The sequence below is a fragment of the Coregonus lavaretus genome (genome assembly GCF_964263955.1).
Source record: "Coregonus lavaretus genome assembly, chromosome: 31".
Lineage (NCBI taxonomy): Eukaryota > Metazoa > Chordata > Actinopteri > Salmoniformes > Salmonidae > Coregonus > Coregonus lavaretus.
In genome coordinates, this window is record NC_140018.1 from 32,860,154 (window position 1) to 32,883,149 (window position 22,996).

At 43.1% G+C, this 22,996-nt stretch overlaps 2 protein-coding genes across 5 annotated transcripts in view; one reads left to right on the plus strand and one right to left on the minus strand.

Annotated features, from left to right (window-relative positions):
- Nucleotides 1–1,229: 1,229 nt before the first annotated feature.
- On the minus strand, nucleotides 1,230–21,151 carry LOC311107158 (transport and Golgi organization protein 1 homolog). Its single transcript, XM_084149653.1, is given in 24 exon segments — nucleotides 1,230–1,547; nucleotides 1,678–2,047; nucleotides 3,048–3,113; nucleotides 3,292–3,338; nucleotides 3,444–3,565; nucleotides 4,324–4,375; nucleotides 4,378–4,416; nucleotides 4,889–4,977; nucleotides 6,470–6,537; nucleotides 6,736–6,934; nucleotides 7,120–7,258; nucleotides 7,348–7,438; nucleotides 7,562–7,614; nucleotides 9,770–9,851; nucleotides 10,051–10,122; nucleotides 10,544–10,654; nucleotides 10,775–10,852; nucleotides 10,961–11,049; nucleotides 11,180–11,201; nucleotides 11,332–11,463; nucleotides 12,500–12,643; nucleotides 18,418–19,900; nucleotides 20,009–20,040; nucleotides 20,246–21,151. Coding segments are annotated over 24 exon segments (4,737 nt in total). The 5' UTR covers nucleotides 21,095–21,151; the 3' UTR covers nucleotides 1,230–1,239.
- The window catches only part of LOC311106348 (axin interactor, dorsalization-associated protein-like), a 42,681-nt gene continuing 31,544 nt past the window's right edge, over nucleotides 11,860–22,996 (plus strand). For 2 of the 4 annotated variants that reach the window (XM_084148677.1, XM_084148679.1), the window contains exon 1: nucleotides 11,860–12,177. The gene's annotated coding sequence lies outside the window, so the exon portion shown is untranslated. Of the gene's footprint in view, nucleotides 12,178–12,638; nucleotides 13,343–22,996 lie in introns of those variants that run through there. The other 2 variants (XM_084148680.1, XM_084148678.1) reach the window with 2 other exon arrangements.

Genomic DNA, 22,996 nt, shown 5'->3' on the forward strand with positions numbered 1-22,996 from the left:
CAAAACAAATACATTGAGCACTATCAGACATTTCCTTTAAACTAAAATGGATCTGAAGAGTTGTCATATGCTTCATATGAACAATAGATAACATAACTGCAGTACTTTTTACCAGCTTTATTAATAAAATATCCTAAGAATAGTAAATACATCTCTGACTATCAATTTACACAACCTTCCTTTTCAGTTCATTCTGAAGACTGTTTTGGGAAGAGTTAAGATAATACTGTACTTCTGAAATGATTGATACATTTTTTGTAAACATTTTTAGTCATTTAGCAGACGCTCTTATCTAAAGCGACTTACATGATCAATTAGGGTTAAGTGCCTTGCTTAAGGGCACATCAACAGATTTTTCACCTAGTCGGCTCGGGGATTAGAACCAGCGCAAGCAACCCAAAAAGCTTGGGGCCCCTTTATTTTTAATAATTTCCATAACATTGTGAAATTAATACAAAACCAACATAATACCCTTTTAAAAACTGAAAATCCTCAGTCATACAATATAAATGTTATTGCACAATAGGCCTTCTTGCAGAGTGGCAAGCCTCAGTCACTACTCAAACATATGAAACATAAGACATTGATTTTCTGATGCTTTAATAGGAACACTAACATTTAAGATGCTTTAAGAAAAGATACTTTAAGAAAAATAAAGAGATGAATCGTGGTTGATTAAATGTAGCCGGGTCGTTAACGGTTGGTGGGTGTCTAAGGCTCTGCCATGGCAGAGCTGACTGAGTCCTGGGGGGCAGCGGTTGGTGGGTGTCTAAGGCTCTGCCATGGCAGAGCTGACTGAGTCCTGGGGGGCAGCTGTTGCCTGCTGGGAGCTGTAGTCTTGCCCCTGGCCCTGGGAGCCAATGCCGGGCTGGGGGCCCACAGAAGAGTCATGGCCATGGGGGGCCTGTGGCTGCATGGGGGGCTGCCCAGGGAAGTCTCTGGGGCCGCCGTGAGGAGGGTATGGGGCCGCCCAAGGGGGCAGGTGCTGGGGTGGGATGGAATGATCACGTGGTCCATAGTGCCCGTAGGTACGTAGGGGTCCCATGGGTCGGGCCATAGGAGTGCCGCTTTAATAGGAACACTAACATTTAAGATGCTTTAAGAAAAGATACTTTAAGAAAAATAAAGAGATGAATCGTGGTTGATTAAATGTAGCCGGGTCGTTAACGGTTGGTGGGTGTCTAAGGCTCTGCCATGGCAGAGCTGACTGAGTCCTGGGGGGCAGCGGTTGGTGGGTGTCTAAGGCTCTGCCATGGCAGAGCTGACTGAGTCCTGGGGGGCAGCTGTTGCCTGCTGGGAGCTGTAGTCTTGCCCCTGGCCCTGGGAGCCAATGCCGGGCTGGGGGCCCACAGAAGAGTCATGGCCATGGGGGGCCTGTGGCTGCATGGGGGGCTGCCCAGGGAAGTCTCTGGGGCCGCCGTGAGGAGGGTATGGGGCCGCCCAAGGGGGCAGGTGCTGGGGTGGGATGGAATGATCACGTGGTCCATAGTGCCCGTAGGTACGTAGGGGTCCCATGGGTCGGGCCATAGGAGTGCCGCTGGAAACACCTAGGTAGAAGGGAAAACAAATATAATACCATAGTACCAACATAACAATAGCATTACTAACCACAACTGAAATACTAATAGCAAAGAGTCAACTTGAGGTAAAAGCTGGGGGCCAGAATTCACCACCTACCGAATGAGGGAGGCACCGGTCCATAGTGAGAAGGTGGAGGAGGGCCCCAGTGGTGTGGGGAAGGGGGATTGTAAGCACCAGGTGGTGGAGGCCGATATCCGGGTGGGATCATGGGACCAGGCGGGTGTCCATTAGGCGGTGGGGGTCCGGGAGGCATCATGCCTGAGTGTCCGTTGTCTGGTCGGTACACGGGAGGCATGAAGGGTGGGGGTGGGGGAGGAGGGATGTGGTGGGGGCCGGGGCCGGGAGGGGGACGGTAGCAGAGTCCAGAGGGATAGCTGATGATTGGTCTGAGGGGGCCGGGGCCTGAGTCGGGGGGGGAGCTGATGGGAGAGACCAGGAGGGAGCCAGGACCCTGAGGTCGAGAGTTCTGGAGGAACAACAAACAAGAAACATTAAAACGAAGAATAGCAATATGTCCATTGTGCTTGTAGCCCTGTTGCTGGCACCAACAGTGAAGACCCCTTTCATGTGATTCAAACAGTTTCGTTAGGTTAGAACAAAACAAACACAATCATGCACATGTGAGAAAGACAACAATAACCCACAATAAGTCAAGTTACACAGTTCCACAAGAATCACACTGATTTCGGAATCAGGACCGTTTCCACAAAGCATTAACCTCAAACACACACACAGCTTTAAATGATAACACATTTGAGATATCCATCATGTAGTTGTGCTGAAGTTAAGGCTTTGTAGAACAGTGCCACCATTTCACTCAGTGGGGGTCAGAGGGTAGTCTTGCCCCTGGCCCTGGGAGCCAATGCCGGGCTGGGGGCCCACAGAAGAGTCATGGCCATGGGGGGCCTGTGGCTGCATGGGGGGCTGCCCAGGGAAGGTCTTAATGTAAGGAACATGTAAAAGAGCTTACAGACGGGCCGCGGTAAGCGGCGAAGGTATCTGACTTCAAATGGGAGTAGAGCGGCAAAACGCTAGCAGTTTTGCTAGTGGCTCGGGTCGTGGTACTCACTCCAGTGAGCGGCGCCGCTGGCTCGGCACTCAAGGCTTCAAAATATTAAATTAGCTGAAGTCTTGAGCGGCACATGGTTGACCAATGAGCAGAGTTCATCTTGCCAACCAATCAAACAATGTTTTAATGACAACCTTCGAACTGACAACAACCGGGGACCGCTGGTCTCTACAAGATTTTCTCGAGGTTCAATTGCCGTTTACCGAGGCCCGTCTGTAAGCGCCTTAAGACAAGTAACTACGCATGTCAGAATCCAGCCAGCAATGTTAAGTCTGACAACCATGTGAAGCCACTACCCAGCTGCCTGCCACTCCAGCCACTGATCCACAGCTGGGGTAAGCATGCTCACACACACATCCGCAATCCCTGCCACCGCTGCCTGGAACATAATACTCACTGCCTCTGGGTTCTCTGTGGAGGCCTGGGCCTCAGCCTGTGACTCTGACTCTAGTGGAGTGGTCTGCTTTAGTGCAAACACACCCACATGATGGAGGAACAGGGGGGAGAGATGCACACACCACAGTAAGTACTGAAGGGGTTTCATTGAAACTTTCCTTCTCTAGTTCCATGTCACTTTTTCCCTCCTGACATGGTTACGTAATAAGGAAACAAATAAGCTGTGGAAATTGACTGAAACTTACCGAGCAGTCCAGATTGCTTAGTGAGGATGTACGTGGGGCCATTGTGTCTGTGGAGGAGCAAAGGGCAGAATGATTAGAGGAGATTTAGGATAAGGGCACAATTAGGGAATAATACTACATCAACCCTCAGTGACTACAAATATAATCTCTACCAGGTCTAGCAGCCACTGGGTGTTTGTGGTCAGGAGGGTAACGGCCGTGAGGGTCAGATGGAGGTCGTGGTCCTATTGGACACAAAATACACGGTGATGCCATATTCTCATCTTCTCGAATGCTAATCTTGGCTCTCCTGGTTGTCATTAGACACCTGACTCTAGACCACGTTGCTGGTTCATGCTACCATCTATTTATAGCAAAGTCTGGTCTATTTGCAGTCCGAGGAAAATGTTTGGTCATGTCATGGTAGGATATTACTCTTCTAGAACTAGAACACTTGCGGATAAATATTAATACCACATCTCATATGGTTTAAAAAAATAAAGCAAAGGCTAAAGCTTTTGTAACCTAACGAGTTGCCCCTTACATATGATCTCACAACAGCTGAACACAACAAAAACAACACCATAGTACTGGAAGAGCAAGAGGCGTTATTCCAAATTGTGAAAGAAAATGAAGGCATGGGAACATTCTGGATCATCTGGACACTCAAACACAGGTGAGAAAGATGGGTATGGCAGTAGAGGGATAAAAGATGGCAGTGAAAGAGACATGAAAGAATGTCATTGAAAATCAAAAAGGAAGTAATCAGAAGACAAAAAAAAGGAAGAGGAAAAGGTCAGAGGTGGGTACCAACTAGGAGCAGGATGAGAGCAGTAGGAAGAAAAATAAGGAAGGGAAATGATTGAAACACCACAGGGGAGGTGAAGAAAGGGAAAAAGGAAAGGTGAAAAAGAGAGCAGCGAGTCGGGGCATACAAGGGTGAACAAGGAGGGGTTTGATTGGCTGAGGGATGGTACTGCTCGGCCAATCAGAAGGGCCAAGGCTGTCCGGGGCGAGGGTTCAGGAGTCTCACCGTAGAGCTCGTTAATTCACCCCACGGGGGCAGAGGGGGGGCGCCCGGGACCCTCTATCATGAGAGGGGGGACGGGGCACCGCCACTCACAGGTGAGGGCCCGTACGAATCACCTGTTTAGCAAAAGCATTTAACAACCTTTAAAACAACAAAACACACAACCAACACCACACAGCCAAATACCGCTGTCAGTCTCTCCACATTGGACCAGCTTCAAGGAATTCAAATCAAAACATCAGGAAAACATGCATTTCAGAAAGTAGAGATCAAACAGCAGATGGGGTATCAGACAGTCAAAACATCCAAGAACTAATCTGAAATGCAGTCACAGCTGAAATCCAACCGACAAGACAATAGAAATTAGCCCTGCCAGGTATGAAACACAGTGGGCAGTTCAGGAACGTTACAGAACGTTCAGATATAAATATATGATTCTCTGTCTTCAAGAATAGAGTCATTTCAGCCCTATTCATTTCATTTCTATCTGCAAGTTATATTCTGATGATTTTGCCTTACTGAATGCGCCACAGACGTGCCAGTCGCCAGCACGAAATAACAAAGGGAACTCTGAGGATTGGTTCTTACCTCGTCGGAGAGGCATGGGAGCCATCCCAGGGGTGGGCTTGAACAGAGGCCTACGGAGCTCATTCAGCTTGCTGGACATGTCAGTCAGTCTAGGGTAAAAAAGAGAACAGGCATTTAGCTTCTCAATACTGTACCTCCAAACCTAGACTAATATAGCTTACTGCATTTCAGGGCTCAAAACTGTGACCAAAACACTTGCATTTGCGACCCTTTGACTTGGCAGTGCGACCAATTTTAAATTGGTTGCTAGGGTGCCAGTGAATCTTTTTTAGCCGGTCACGTTAGTTTTTGGTTCACAATTTGCTTATTTTTTCTTTATTATTATGATTGTGCAATTGACCAAAAATAGACCATATGAACGGATCTGCCTGTCCCCATTTTGAGTGAGCAATAGGTGAGAGGTGCATTCTAATAAGCACAACCATATGACCGTTGCTTAAAATGCAATTGCGGGAAAAATACACTACTGTTGTTCTAGTTACAGAGAGGAGAGTCACTGCTTTCTGTGAGTATATAATTACATTTCTCACCTCTCAATATGGAGTTCATGGCACCACTTTACAACTGCAGTAGGCTATGTAGTATATGGTTTTGATGCGCCGCGGAGCGCGCCATTTGCGGTGAATAAGGCTACATCAAGTAGCCTGTATAGGCCTAGAGCTGGAAGGTTTTTGTAGGACATTACATTCGCTAATATATTAATGAATTAGCCTACATTGGCTATCTAGTAACATTATCATATTTAGAGTTAGCAATCTAGATAAGTGTTTTGAGTTCCCACATCCTCAGGTGGTGAATAATATAGCCTAGGCCAATATGCACAAAGTTGTCCAAAAATAAATCGGATCATTTTGGATTCTATTTCGACAGGTTGCACATCAAAATACCAACCATGCATTCCCTGGATATGTTAGATGAAATATCTTACTTTTTCAATCCTAGACTACCATCTCAGTTGTCTTACTTGTCACAGGATTTTTTTTTTTCTTATACTGGCTACTGTTGATAGTGTACAAAAAGAAAACTAGCATTCCTCTTGGCTGGCCTACTGTAGACATATTGACCTCTGCTTTGAAAAGCAGTCTGTCTTAAAGGGACAATGTCCTATTTTGAGATGTAAAAAAATATTTAAAAGACAGGCCTACTTTAGAAACAAAATTCTGCAATTAATGCAATGCAATTCTAACGAATAGAATAATGTCTTACATTGCAAAATTATATCATACAGCTTTTTAATACATCATTAATTAATATCCAAATGTAGCCTATTACTAGCTGAATATAGAGAGAAAGCATGCTTCCCAATGCATTTAAAAAACAGTTCACGTTGAACCCTGAGTAAATATATCCAAATCAATGTAGGAACACAAGGGCATGCTAATTTAAAAGATGGCTAGTCATTATTAGCCTGGTTCTGTATGGAATGCAGGTACATTATGGGACACAGGTCAGGTCACCATCTCTGTGCAGTAGCGAAAAATTGGTGCGACCAAATCATGTGCTGGTGCCATCAACTGAATAAGCCTAGAGCCCTGCATTGGTATAGCCCAATTGAGTCTGTTGTATTAGTGTTGCACTCACTTGTTACGAAGGTTAGTTCTTTCCTTCTTCTCGTCCAACAGAGCTCGCTCAGCAGCACGTGCAATCACCTAGAGAGAAGAAAGAGAGACATTTAAAATCTCCTGTTTTGGACTAAATTCACCTTACAATTTACTGGCCAAACAGTAGACTTAAAAAAATGTTCTTGTCCTACTGTATGTGCCATCGGTGGGGGTTGAGAAATGAGAAAAAGACACATTTCCATTGTTTCTGTAACAAATGGACTAATAAAGTTGTACTGTACATACCCAGCTCTCGTGGGATTTCTGCTCCTGCTCAATCATCTGGGCTTTGTAGGACTTCTCGGTCCGTTTCAGCTCATCCTGGATCTCTTTGATGCGCTGCCTATACACCTTGACCTCCTCCTCGGCCTCTAGGGCCTTGCCGTCCACCTCCGTCAGCATGTCTTTCTTGTTGCGGCGCTCAAACTCCTCCTTGGTCAGCTTCCTGAAAGGTGACACACAAATTAAATCAAACTCTCAATTTAAAGTGCATTTGAAAACCTCAAACTTCACAATAAAAGAATACAGTAAAAGACATTGAACAATGTTTTTTACATGCTGTGGTGCCACTGAGAACAAACCCTACAACGGTATTAACGCATGAACTGAACTGCTTCTGGTTCTACTTACTGCTGCAAAGCATTCTCCTTCTGCTGGTACATCTCGGTCATGATCTCGTTCTTCTGCTGCAGGGTGTTGTACTGGTTCTCCAGGTGGTTCCTGTCACTTTTCACCAACAAGATGTCATGCTCCAGCTGCTGATATTGTTCTGTGGCGATAACAAGTTGATAGTGTTGAGAGAGAAAAGGGAGTGATGCATTTCAAACTCTAGTTGCTGGGATAAAGTGCTTGACATACCTTCCAGCTCTTTCCTGGCCTTCTCTTCGTTCAGCAGCTTGGTCATGAAGCGATCGCGCTCTTCCTCCACGACAGACAGAGTGGTCTGGACCTGTGGTAAGTTGTGCCAAAAGTTAGCGTAAGAGTTGACACACTTCTTGGTTCTGAGCATCAGTTTTATTGGCTTTCAGGTACACAGAAATGTTGGTCCGTTCATGAATGAACTCAGTCTTACCCGAGAGACGTCCATCATTTGCTTAATGCGGTTTTGGATGACGGTCTGCTTGTCTGAAATGGATCAAACATAATTGTAAACACATTACTGACACGTTTCAGGAAACTAGGCGTATGTCGTACGTCACTACTTCACAGGAGAGGCATTTGAATGTAAACATTTATCAAAATTAGTTTTTTGGCAGAAATGCCTTCTGGAACATGTGAACTTTCATGTGCCTTAATAACAAACTTGTATGCCATCTGTAAATACGAATACAATTGTTAAATTACGAGCCTAGCTGGTTTAGCCACGGAAAAAGACAGGAACCTTCCTGCCAGCCATGATTGGCTGAGATAATGGATGGGCTGGACATAATGAGATGAGTTTGGATTGGTCTGCCATGTAGCACGCTTCTGTCTATAACATGAGCTTCTCAGTATGTGTAGGTAATCCTTTCTAAGTTCGCTTTTTTGAAAGATGCTCTCCACTTTCTGGAGAACCGAGCTTTGAAATCCAGTGGAAGCATAGTATGATAGCTAAGGAGATGGAGAAAATGTTGTTGTTTGATTGCAAATATGTGGAGGGAGTCGAAAAGAGAACACACAGAAAGAAGGCAGTTGTATAAAACACCCGTCTCCGGATTACATCTTCAAACTAAGGGCAACCATGGCATCCGTGACAGAGGGAGAAGTGTTCATCCATGTATTCAGGTAAGAGAGTCTAGCTAGCTACATTTTACCATATTATAAATTTCTAATTTTGTCAGAAAGTCATTTTCATTGCAAAATAAAGCTTACTGTTAGCCGGCTGGCTTGCTAGCTAACGTTACGTGTATGATCTGTGTAGTAATATTACTTGTATCTCAGAGCCATTTGCATCGCTAGATATAGCCTAATGTTAGCTAGGTAGCATTGAACCTAGTTGGTTAGTTTTAGCTACCAGCAGATTCATACAGGGTAGTAACGTCGAGTTGGAATTATGGTTAATTATTTAGCTAGCTAGTCTAAACAAAAGACTCCACTATGCAAGTAACCATTTCACTGTACCGTTTACACCTTCTGTATCCTGTGCATGTGACAAATAAACGTTGATGTTATTTTATATAATGTGTGTGTTTACCAGAGATGGTAATGTGAAGAACATGACCGGCACAAAAGTCAAATTTGGATATAACGTTAGGCCAACGAGACAGTGTCCAAGTTCTAAAATTCTCCGGTAGAATGCCCTGCTTTTACTTCATCACACTCACAACCGTAAGCTATTTCCTGTAATTATCTCACCCTTAACTTGTAAATAATGATCTTGTTGGGAGTTTATTTTCCTGTAATAATGAATACAAATTAGCTAAAGTTAAGACGTTGTCAGCTATATGATATGGTCATTATTTGAACTGGCTAGCCAGCTAACTTAACATTAGCTAGCTGCTAACAAGCTAGAAACTAACCAAAACATTGTTTAGAAATGTGCTTTTAGTTGCCTGGTTTGCTAGATTGACATAACTAAATTCATTTTTAAACAGATGGGTTTATTGGTGTTCAAATACAACAGTTCTGCTGTTTTGGACCACCAGGCTGCTGATGTCATGCAGCCTGTTGTTTTTGTGTTTATACTTTTTCATAATGACAACGACAAGTTTGATGTCGGACGACAATAGAATGTTCATGATGTCACTGCGACAACTGTCTACAGACATGTCGATAGACGTAGTATAAACTACCCTTTAGTCTTGAAATCTTTGGTTGTTTAGTACACTACAGTACTCACTGTTTAGCACATGTGAATCCTTAAAGAGAGGGGTGGGGCATTGGCTTAAGAGGGTGTGAACGATGCTGAATGGGTATAGACAAAGAGGAGCTCTCCAGTAGGTGTACCAAAACATTAAATGGATCATTTTCTCAAAAGTGGGGTTACAAGTTTATCAACTTTCAAAGCAGAATTAATTTCCCATTGTTCTTCAACTGTAGTGTATGATATACCATTTTCTAGCTCTGAGTCTCTACTTTTATCCAATGTAAAAAACATAAGAGAAGGCTGGTGGGAGGAGCTATAGGAGCACTGGCTCACTGTAATGGGATAAATGGAACGGAGTCAAGCACGTTGTCTCCATGTGTTTGATGTGTTTGGTACCATTCAATTTATTCCATTCTAGACATTACAAGGAGCCCGTCCTCCTATAGCTCCTCCCACCAGCCTCCTCTGATTAGGACACTGTGTCAGATGACTTACCATTAGAAGCTTCCCCGTTAGCCACAACTCCATCTTTCAGGTCATCGCAGGCCTCCAGGTCTCCTAGCAGGTCAGACAAAACCTGCCAGAGAGGGAGAGAACCACCAATTATACACTACACTTTTCCCCTGGAATCAGTCAAGAAGAAGGATTTTTCTTAACATAATGCAGGTGCCATGTTTCTTTGTCATCAGGGTGCGTTTGAGAAGGTGTGAAAAGGAATTGATGCGGTGTAACAATATCGTAACTTAAAAAAAAAAACTCACTTATATGAACTATACCTTTGAGAGTGCGTCCTGGGTCTTCTTCCTGCTGCGCTTCAACTTCTCAATGGTTTTGTCCATTTCAGACATCTATGGGCAAAGATAATGATAAGCATAATGACAACCATCTTTCTCTGTGCTCACCAACGAGTCATCCTATTTAGGCTAGTAGCTAGCTAATAGTAGCTGCCTATGCGGTCTACATCAAGAAGCAACTGCTCTCTAGGGCAGTTCTCTCTCGTTTGCAGGTTGTCCCTTCCTCTCTGTAGTCAATTACCAAATTTTCTGCACTAAACTATGTTGAATATTTATTTGCCTGTTGAAAATTAAAACTTCCTACAACGTCTCAAAGTTTGTGCTTGATTTGATTTCTCTAGAGAAACGGCACATTGAACTCACAGAATAAAACAAACTTAATTGAATTAAAAGAATTGAACAGTTGTCAGACAATTGGTTGTTTTGAAACCAGGGGGAACATTTTTATTCCGGCTAATCGCTCAATACTACTCACCATATCTTCATGTTTCGCAGTATTGGCTCGCTCATCGTCAAAGGATCTGGCGAGTAAGTTATTTTCCTTGTCCAGGCGCTCATTTTGACTCTCCATCTCTTGCACAATATTCTATTGGATAGAAAAATAAAATGGTGTGTCAATTCAAACACTATGGAAAACAAAAAATAAATAAAAAATAGTCAGCATGACAATGATGTGTGATCAAGATAATATTTCCTAGAGACTCACCTCCAGTTCCTGGATCTTCTCCAGAGATGAAGTGGCAGATTTCTCAGATTGCTTTTGCTTTTCTTTAAGTTCTTCGCCCTGAGGGGAACCCAGTAGAAATACATTATCAAAACATTGTTATGTCCCTTAATTCACGTTGAACCCAAAATTCTGGATCTTGGTCAGTGAAAAGTCTCTGCAACTTACCTGTTGCTGCAGTTCAGCGACCTTTTGGAGTATCTCCTTCTTCTCTTGTTCAAGCCTTTCCATCCTGTCCGTCATCTCTTTTTCAGTAGCTAATAAAACATATGACAAGAGTATGAATTCAGACATGGTTTACACGTGACAAGGACACCAGCCTGTAGGCAATATGAATGAGGATTCACTATGCACCATAAATTGCCAGAGAGAAGTAGAAGAACTTACTTAGATATGACTTGCTTTTGACCTGTGAGAAAGGGAAAAGAAAAGTGGCAGCAAACAGCCTCCTCAACAGTAGCATACGATACATCATAGAATAACATGAAGCATTCAGATGATGAAATTATGAAAGCAGTGACTGTACAACAAGGACTTACAGATAGAATGCTCCTCCAGAGGAGGAAGAGGAAGCCGATGACCCCGGCACCTGCAGTGACCAGCACGGGTTCCCAGGACACGCCGTAGAAGTCTGGACCTGGCTTCCATTGCTCTGGCAGGCAGGTGACCATCTGGGGAGACACACAGGCCCAATCAATGTTACTACAGCACATGTCTGGCTTAGCAAATAAGTTGGGCAATAGTTGGGCTGAGATGACAGAGGAAAATCAGTGATGTTAAACACTGAACTAAACCATCAGGCATTACAGTGTTCTGTTTAAAAGCATGGCTAATGGTTATCCCACTGAGCACCCTCTCAGTCAATGCGAAGCACATCTTCAGATCAAATCAAGGTGGGTTTAGAAATAGATCTAGCCTATGACCCAGTTGTTGATCAAAATCAATAAAGAGAGAATATTTGCCTTAACCTTACGTAATCAATGGGGATTGGATTGGCCTGGAGCCCTAACACTGTCCAACCATGGAGACCTTTGCACAATGCACGTGGCATACAGGTACAACACAGAACTTCCATCGCAGTCGCTCAGTGAAATTCAGGGATTAGCTAAATGAATCACCACAGCATGGATCTAACTAACAAGCCTTAGGCCTAGGATTTAGAGTGCAAAATATTGCATCGTGTTCCCTTTCACCCTGTAAGATGGGCAATAAACAAAACAGATTATTGCATAACATCACTAGACATGAGCCACATGTATATTTAAATGGCCTGTAACCTCAGGTGATAGTTATGCAAGGGGAACATGTCAAAGTAAAATTCAACAACTTGAAGACACCTCTCTATCTGAGACACAGATAGAGGAAGAACAGATACTGCCAGTCTGGTAAGTGTGACATTTAGTTTTCTATGAGGAAGAGGGCTGGCAACTTCCACTTTGAAAACATCGAAACTAAAGAGCAATCTAGTGATCCATTCTAGGCTGCAACTATTGGGGAAACGCATTAGGTATTGGAGGACAAGATCATTCCCCAAGACATTGAAGCTGCCAACATGATTCAGTTTCAATGTAGCTAGCAAGCCAGCCAGCCAGCCATACGGCGGCCTAAGACTTGACTAGCCAGCTAGCTACAATAGCTATTATAGAAAGAGTTCAACAAGATATCCTCCATACATTGGCAGTATCAACACTGTAGCCAACTACTTACATATTGAAGTTCCGTTAGAAATAATACGTAGAAGACAGACAGTTGATCAGATTCTGTCATCAGGGGCAACGTGGGTAAAGGGGTTGTTTCTTCTGCATCCATCGCGACGCTACCGTACGTTAGTTTGACAGCTGAGCTGGCTATCTGATGTTAACTAGGCTATTCAGAACGCTGAATAAAATATGATTATTGCATCACAATATACATTCTGATTCGGGTTTATCACGTCTTTGTTGGATAGAACTAAAACGTTCCACAAGTTTACTGACAAGTGAGCGCAATTTCCCACTCGATTTCTCCATTCAATTTGCCTATCTGACTCCCGCAGATTTATTATGATACCTCAAAAGAACATGTAGATTATTTTTCAAGCACTGGGTACTGTAATATTCATATGTGTCAGCATACTGAATTGTAATTGGATGCATTATACTGTGCTATGATTGGTTAAGACCACCCAGGTTGTGAGGTCATTCTAAAGATGATCATGGCCAGAGACACATGGACATGCCAGTTATAGCTAGTTAATAAAGAGCTACGTTTATAAATATCCTGTCGTCCTGCATTTTATTATTTTGTACAAAGCATACAAAACAAGACATGGTGTCAGAGTAAAAGGACTAAAAGATGGATTTTGCTGGAGTTCCTTCACCTCGAATGGATTGGGGGTCTACACATCTACCCGATGCATGGCGTAAGTTCAAACAGCATGTGGAGCTGATGTTTACGGATCCTCTGAAGGAAAGAGGAGAAGAGGAAAAGTGCAGCTACCTGCTCCTCTGGATCGGTGAAAAAGGGAGAGACATTTACAACACATGGACACTTACCGAGGCTGAATCAAAGGTACTGAAAACATACTACGATCGTTTTGAAGCATATGTTGTGCCAAAGACCAATACAATTTTCGCTAGGTACAAATTCCATGAGAAAGTACAAGGCGCTAGCGAATCGTTTGAACAGTTTGTCACTGAGCTGCGTCTGCTTGTGAAAGACTGTGATTATGCAAACAAGGATGAGATGGTCAGGGACCGTATTGTATTTGGAATACACTCACCGCGAGTGAGAGAGAAACTTTTGAATGTTGGATCAGAGTTAACGCTGGACAAAGCTATCGACATAGCCAGATCTCACGAGCCACCACAGGTTCAGATGAAAACCATTTCAGGCGGCAGCACGAGCGCATCACGTGAACAAGCAGTGCACGCTGTCAGGCAGACATCAAAGCACACCTCCAGTGCCCAGAGAGCAGTTTCAGAACGGAGACAGACAGAACTCCAAAACAGAGCGACACAGACTCCAAAAGCCCCAAACCATGTGGATATTGTGGATACAAAGTGCATGGCGAACAGGGGAATTGCCCAGCTAAAGGCAAACAGTGTACTAAATGTGTAAAATTGAATCACTTTGCAAAAGTGTTGTCAAAGTCGCGTCAATTCAAATCTGGTATCAGGAACAAAAGAGGTCAACACGACTTCTAAGGTATACTAGTTATTTTAATTCATGCAAAAACCTTCAATGGTAAATATGATGTTTCGTATATACGGGCTCTCTGAGATGTCTGGCAGGACACTCCAGAGAACTAAAACATTGTTCCAGAAACAATACCCAAATACTCTGACAGAGGAAGTTTCCCACTTCTCTGCTGGCCAATTAGAGTAAAGACTTGAGCGTGGTTTAAACTATCTCAGCCAATCCGTTGATTCAGGGGTTGTTCTCATCTCTTCGGCGCCATTTGTTACACACTTCAGCCAGGCACAAGATTATCATAACAACCTATCATAGTGAGAAGAGCCAGCTCCCTTAGACATCATTCCTAGTCAAAGGAAGACTCATAGATCACAAAGAACCCGTATCTAATTTTACCCCCTAAAGCAGCTCTTCACATCAATCACAGCCTTGCCAGGTGTCACAGCCTACATTAGCCCAGTCAAGACTGCATTCTTTCTAAATTAGTCATCCCATCAGTTTAGGAGAATAATAAATCCCCAATAGAAGTAGAAGAACTTACTTAGATATGACTTGCTTTTGACCTGTGAGAAAGGGAAAAGAAAAGTGGCAGCAAACAGCCTCCTCAACAGTAGCATACGATACATCATAGAATAACATGAAGCATTCAGATGATGAAATTATGAATCCATCGCGACGCTACCGTACGTTAGTTTGACAGCTGAGCTGGCTATCTGATGTTAACTAGGCTATTCAGAACGCTGAATAAAATATGATTATTGCATCACAATATACATTCTGATTCGGGTTTATCACGTCTTTGTTGGATAGAACTAAAACATTCCACAAGTTTACTGACAAGTGAGCGCAATTTCCCACTCGATTTCTCCATTCAATTATGATACCTCAAAAGAACATGTAGATTATTTTTCAAGCACTGGGTACCAAAACAAACTAAGCAAATATAGAGAGGATATGACGCTCACAGTCTCAGGGTAGGCTATCGTCCCTCAACTACATTTATATTAACCTTTAAAAGTAAGTCAAAATTGATCAAATAAATGTTAATATAAATGCCTAGTTGAGGGACGACGCTAAGGGTTGGCTATCCTTGTTTTATTTTGTTCTCAAAATAGTAGCCACTCTACTATCAAGGTCCAGGGAAGCCCGGTAGTGAACATATTTGGGAGGACCATCAATGATGGTAATGATCCAAGTCACATGCCATTGCAAATGAAATGACAAAAAAGCATTGCAACTAATTACAGGCCAATACCAAAGACATGAACCTCTTTCTGCCTATTCTTACAACCCATAAAAGTGATGTTGGTCAACTGTGCTGGTCCATTCCATATTCGGGGTCAATATCTCCCCAAGTATTGCCTTTATTGTTTAAAATTATCTATACCCCCCCCCCCCCCCCCCCCATAAATAATATTAAGATTTTCCCCAGTACTGTTTGAGGCCTACTTAACTACATGATTCTAGGGATGTGAGGCACTGAGCCTACCAAAGATTTTGTACCTGAACCTCATTTACGTTCTCTTTTACCATTTTGTTTAATTTCACTTTGTTGTCACTAGCAATAGATTGTATAGATGTGTCAGTCCCCTTTAAGACTAAATCCATTTTACAATGGCTGTACTTGAACTCAACATGATTCTGAGTTGCATAGAAAAGTAGCAGATGCTACATCCTTTTGACTATCTGGAGATAGGCCAATACAATCATTGCTTGTTTACTGTTATTTTGTGATTTACAAAAACAAAAGTGTTTGGGGTTTCTTGTGCTGTGTGACACATTCCTCACCATATTTACGTTTCACTGCATTTCTCCTCCCCCCTCTGTGTTTGGTGTTTTTGTATCAGTTAGTTTATTGTCTTTGACTGTTGCACTGACTAAAGTTTATGCTGTCATCCTCATCTCCTATCTCATTACATATGGGTGAAGGCTCAAAGGATTGGTCAACTCAACCTTGTTCCTCAATCTGATTAACAAAACTGAATGTTACCTCTATTCTTGTCCCACATATTCCTAAAATGTTTGATACTACGTTTGGTGACAATGGGTTTTCCAATTGGCCATTGCAAAGTTTTGGCAACTTCCTCCCAAAATTCGAAATCACACTTTTCATTATGCTGCATAATGGAATGTATTGCCATTGAAATAGCATGATAATTCCCCTCATTTTTTTGAGTCTTAACTTTCTGATCCTCCACAACATCCCTGCCACCCCATACAATTTATGTTTCAGATTTGGTGGTTCAACAGCCTTATTTTCATTAATCTGTTTTGTCAAATTATTCTGATCTATGCATTTATCAGTAAGGTCGACTCCACAGTTAACTCTTATCACCATAGACAACAGCGTCACTATCAGTACAGTCAACTCCTACTATAGCACTAGGTCCACCCTTTACCAGTCCTTCCACCAACACCAGACCTCTGCGACCAACTCCCTTCCCTAATTTATTATATTCTATTTTATTCCATTATATTGTTGTTAAATCATTATTATATATATGTTATTATAGTATAGCCTATAATTTCGTCCATCAAACAGGTAGGCCTACCTTTTATTTCTTAAATAGGAAGAAATAGGCTCGAACACGAAGCCCACTTGTTATAAAGTCAAATTAAAATGAAGACCCTATTGAGTAATCCCAACCCCACTTTATTCCGGCACCTAGAATAGTTCTCTCTATAAGCCAATATGTAATTTATAGGCCTATAGTGCAGGGCTAGGCAACCCTGGTCCAGGAGTGCCGCAGACACTTCATATTCTGGATTGAACCAACCTGGAACAGCAGGTGTGTTGAATTTAGGCAATCACTGAACTGATCAATTAGCTCAGTTGGTCAGGTGTGGTGCCTAGTTGGAACAAAATCCTGCAGAACCTGCTGCACTCCAGGAACAGAGTTGCCTACCCCTGCTATAGAGCGCCACAGTGGAGGTGTCATAATACCCATAAAACCTAGCGGTCAAACAGGGAAATGGTTCCAATTGTTTTTCCACCGTTAATTTTTTCTATAGGGAATTTTAGAAACACTTAAAATAAGGGCTGTGTTTCGTGTAGGCTTACCCTGGCATGACGTTTTGATAACCATTTAAATCGCTCTTGGACAAGGTGACTTTTATCAATATATTCGGCTCTATTTACTCTCAGATTCGAAAAATGCTAATTAGCATCAAAGTAGACATGCAAGACTACAAATCCCTGCAAGCCAAAGTCAGGGCTATCCAGAGCGTATCATATGCAGCAGCTGGTAAAAGGGTTGAGGGTTTGAATGGTGCACTTGAAGTCCACTAACTGTAAGTCGCTCTGGATAAGAGCGTCTGCTAAATGACAAAAATGTAAATGTAAAATGGAAAGGCCTTCACTGCAGGCTGCAGGGGTTGCCTTTCACCAGCAGGATCCTGACATTTTAAAGGTTAAGAAGGTGGACTTTGTGGCCTTTATAGCTATGGTGATAAATGGCACTGCCAAGGTGGAGAGAAGGTCCAGGAAGATAGAAATCATTGTAGAAGCGGCGGAGAGGTTCCTGGGGCTGAAAGATTTCTCGACGAAGGAGTTACATGGAATATTGTCACAAGCCGTACCACCGTCTCAGGCCCTAGAGCCTGAGAAGGGAGATATGGAGAATTGAAAGAAGGAAGAAATAGGAGTTTTGTTTTGTCAATGTACTATTTTTATTTGGGTGGATTAAGTTAGTTTCCCTATCACGTATGGATTTTATTTTTACCTTGTTTTGGTTTCAACCCATCCAGTTGGTGGCGGCAATACACCTTTTTAGGTTGTAGTCCACCATAAAGCCCACAGAAGAAGAAGAAGAAGAATACAGTGTATTGCAGCATTTTTTTTTTTTTTTTTTTTTGTCATTTAGCAGACGCTCTTATCCAGAGCGACTTACAGGAGCAATTAGGGTTAAGTGCCTTGCTCAAGGGCATATCGACAGATTTTTCACCTAGTCGGCTCGGGAATTAGAACCAGCGACCTTTCGGTTACTGGCACAACACTCTTAACCACTAAGCTACCTGCCGCCCTATTTGACCTTGGACCATGTTTTGAACCGCACATTTAATGCAAATACCACTTAAATAGGAACAAATATGAATCATTGTTAATGTTTAGACAATTATTTTTGTCATGATTAAATTTTGTCAGGAATGTCTTCTCTTCCTCCGCATCAGACATTTCCCCATCTTTTGAAACATTCAGAGGTTCAAACAGTGAGTACATTTTCATGCATTGCAATCTCACTGGCATTGTCAGGATGTGTATTTGTTCTGTCAACAGACTACTATTTACTTTGTTGTACTTCTTGGGCATTTCATAAATACAGCTTATTATGCAAACCAAATCTCCAGGCATTATTATCATGTCATTAGCAATGTATGACACTTTCCAAATATTCATTTAACAAAAGGTTTTAATTCTCCTGTACTCTGACATTAACTTAAACTGATTTTTAAAAAGCAATATTACCTGTGTCCAGGTGTAGTTGACTGCCAACTGCCAAGGGAGCACTGTTTCTGGCGTTTGAGTACTTCTGACGCAGGGTGAACACCAACTCCTGGAAGTCGTCCAAGATGGCAGCTTCCTCAATAAACTCACCAGCCTCCTGCTGCAGGTCAGTGTTCTCCTGGGCATCCAGCATCCTCTCAATCTCATCCAGGATTGGTGTTTCAGAGGCTTCCAAAATGGCCTCCAGCGCCTTTTCAATGTCCTCACTGGTGTTTGTCTGGGACAGCCGGGCAGCCTTCAGCTCCTGCTCCAGGTCAGAGAACAGGAACTCCACCCTAAAGAGGTTCTGAAGATCCAGAATCTTTTGGAAGCGCTCCATATCCTCCTCCTTAAAGTGGTCTCGCAATAGTGTCAGCCTCAACACATCGTCACTGTATTTCGGCTCTTTGCTTGGGAAGGGATCCGGAACCTTCTCTTCAAGTGAGGGTGTGTGGCTTTCAGCATCCTTCTCAGTCTCATGCACCTTAGGTTCTATGTCAATTGCCTCGTCGTGTTGGACCACATCCAACACATCACTGGATACAACATCGGTTTGTGTATCATTATTGGGTTGCTCTGACCCAAATTCAGATAGACTGTCTTTGTCCTTTTCATCACTGTGCTCAGTTTTGGATGAACACAATGATGCATTTTCATCCTCCAGCAACTCTTCCTCAATCTCTTCCCCCTCTAGGTGTATTGAATCCTCCTCCTCTATGAGGAGTTCTTGATGGCTCTCTTTCACCATTGTTTTTTTACTTAGATCTGGGACCTTCTGGCATGGTTCTCGAAATCGTCTGAAAAGCTCTGTACCACCCTGTTTCAATGTATTATCTACTTGTGACTCTTCGACAGCTTGTTTCTGCTCTGATTCGTTAATTTTACTATCAAAGTCTGAGAGCATGTCTGTCTTTGAGAGCTGTTTAGGGACTGGGCTGTCATCTACTGTAAGGTTCTCTGCTAAAGCCTCCTCAGTGTGTTCAAAGGGACTTGCCTCATCAGCAGGAGGTGTTGAAGGTTCAATGTCACCTTCTTCAGATTCATCCTCAAACTGCAACGTCTGGGAATCCTCATCAGGTACTTTGACAGCATCCTCACTGAAATTAGAGTCTGCAGGTTCCTCAAAGATTAGCTCATGTGGCTGTTCTGCTTCCTCTGACTCCTTGGGTTCTTCAATTTTGGGAGACTCCTCTGGTGTCATTTCACCTTCGTCATCATCCTCGTCATCTTCCTCTGAACCGGCAACATGAGCTATTCTTTCCCCACCAATGACAATGTTAAAAACTGTATCACCAAATGAAGACCACAGGTTATTGTCCTTGGAGTCCTGTTTATGTGTATGAGGTACCTCTGATAGACTGTCTTCCTCATCTGTCTGATCAGATTCCGGAATGTTCTTGTCAGGGTATCTGATGTGGATGTGGTGCGGAATCAAGTGCAGGACACAGGAGCTAAGTCAAACCAGTCTTTACTTGAAAAGACAAAATAACAAACGGGTCTAACCAACCCGGAGGCGAACAATACGCAACAGTGCGTAAAACACAAAACCGACCTCGCACGAAAACAACAGTGCGACGGTACACGCTAGCGACTGGCAAAAAGTGAACAGCACCAACAGACAGGTGAAACCAATTACACACAACACATGACAGAAACAACGAGAACTTATAGGACACATAATCAACACTAAACATGAACAGGTGTACCAAACAGACCAAACCAAACAAACATCGAAAACAAAGAACGGTGGCAGCTAGTACTCCGGAGACGACGACCGCCGAAGCCTACCCGAACAAGGAGGAGGTGCAGCCTCGGCCGAAACCGTGACAGTTCTTGTGTTCCAAATTAGAAGGTTCTTCAGAAAAAGCCAGCAATGGAGTTTCCCTGAGATGATGATCACTTTCCTCATCCTGCTGATATTCAAACTTGTCACTTTCCTCGTCCTCCTCGTCATATGGAGTCACCTTCCAAGTGTCCTCATCATCAGAGGTGACAGCATCAAAAGTTAACTCAGGGATAGGTCTGCCTTCTGAAAAACCATCAGGTGCATTCTTTAACTCAGGATCATCTTTGGATAGAGGTTCTGAGGGGGTTTCTTTGGTCTCACCTTCCTCTGGTTCAACAACACTGTCCGGCAAAGAGTCCTCTGTCCTCTGCTGATCTTTCTGAAGGTAATCTTTGATCCTCTCAGCTGTGGTCTCAAGTACAGTGTCAGATTCCACTCCCTTTGTGTCAAGAGTTTCAGGCTGAGGCAGAGAGGACTCTAAAGGCTCAAAATGTCTCAGATCTTCATAATCTGAAACCTCCTCTACAACCTCATCTGGAACCTCCTCTACAACCTTATCAATGTCCTCAGGAACATCCCTATCAATCTCATAATTTTCTGACAGTGTCACTTCAGGTGGAGGCTTATCCACTTCCACTGTGGTGCTCTCAGCACTTTTGGTTAGGTCAAAAGTATCTGTGGTTACTTGCACAGATTCCTCCTTGTCTGTTAACAATAAAGAGGAGCCTAACAGTGAATCAATGTCATAACTGTCAAACTTATCGTGTCCAGTGTCAAAGCAAACAAAGTTGGTTTCCTGAAAAGAAAAAGAAGACATTGTTTGAGTCATACCACCCATTTCAGAAAGAAGTTCAGTCATTCCAGATACTTGTTTAAGTGATGATGCATTGGCAGTAGTGAAATAGGCCTAAATCAATTTACCTCAGAAGGAACCTCCAATTCTTTTTCAGTGTATATGTGATTGATTACAAGTTGGTCCTTATTGAAGTAACCAAAGCGGTTACCAACCTATTGTACGAAATTGCAACAAAAACAGAGAACGAAACATGATGTTAACAAAACAGAAAATGCTTCAACATTCCTTCTAGACTGCAATGTTATCACATAATAAAATATTAACTTTTACTTACACTCCCTGCCCATATATCTGTCCGTCTGCCTGAGAGTTTATAGTAGACATATATAGTCTCTCCTTTTTTAAATGACAGAAACCGACAGTCTGGTCCGGTGAAATCGCTGAAAGCTTTCCCCCTGCACAGGAGCACTGTGGAGAGAAATGTTTCAAAGATCAGTTGTTGTGGAGATGTAACCCCTACCAAAGATTCCGGCCCATGACCCAGCCACTGACCTGGGCGTCCACGCTATGTGCCCCATGCACAATCAGGGCGTGAATAGAATAGACATCTCTAAAGTTATCTACTTCTCTTTTTACAGAGCCAGAGTATCAAAAAAGAAAGCCAAGCATCAAGGGTAAATAGAATATTGTTTTTATCTTGATAAGGTAGATGCAAAAAGAAAAGAACTTGCAAGCAGAGGGGTTAATGACATGACAGTCTTTTATGTCAACAATAGCTAGCTATATAGCTAACCATGCCTATACACAATCTTGCAATTTGCTTCCTAAGCCAACACAGAAGTATGATATCTTTATGGTCCGTTTAGTAAGTAAGTTAGCTAGTGGATTACAATCAAGCTAACACATCTCTATTGTGTGTATGGTAGGCTAATGTAGCTAGCTAGCTAACTAAGAAGACTGCCAGATCAACTGGCAAGTTATGTTATGTAGCTAGTTAGCTACTCCAAACTTGTGAACATTGACTATGAGCCCTTGTGTGGCTTTGGTTTCAACAAAATATGTAGGCCGAAAACTTGTTTACATGGTGCAAGCTACTAATGATTAGTTACCGGAGTGTAACTCCAGTTCTATGAGTGGAGCGGAGCCCCATAGGGGAGCTCTGCTCCTATTGGTTTACCCACTGCCCTAAGGCAGCATCAGCCTGAGACAAAATTATGCACACACCTGCAGCCAGTAGCAGTACAGGTGTCCCTATAAGAGGGGATGCCTCCCCTCAATCAGCCTCCAGAGATATTTATCTTCAGCGAGACTAGAGAGGGTCGGCAGGACCTTAAGTCCTATGGGGCTCCGCTCCACTCATAGAACTGGAGTTACACTCCGGTAACTAATCGTTCTATATCGTGGAGCTCCGCCCCATAGGGGAGCTCTGCTCCTATTGGTTTAAGGCGGAGCGTAGCGCTCCAAAATGTACTCCCTGCCGAGCCCAACACTTCCCATCAAAATGAAAAGGTCAGGCCTAGCAATGGCTGCAACCAATTCCCGCAGTACTGTAACCACTGTCACCCTACAAGTGTCACAATATACTGCGTCATCGGTTAAAAACCCGCCCCACCTAGTCCAATGGCAACACCATTGACTAGTGGGCAGATCACCAGAATACCGGCCATACTAATCTGTACTAGCAGATAGATGGTACCTCAATATCCTGTTACAATACTACCGACCACTAATGGAATGACACAAAGTGTCACTCTACATTGTGTACACGGTAGGCCGCCTCACTCAATCAATGGAACCACAGAGATTAGTGGGCAGATCCCAGAACAGGATTCATACTAATCTGAACAAGCAGATAGATGACGTCACATTCCGTCAAATTGTCATGACCGGTCTAATAGTATCGTAACCCAGGTTACTACTATTATCCCTCATCATCCCGCCTCACTCCAGTGAATCACTGGTGGG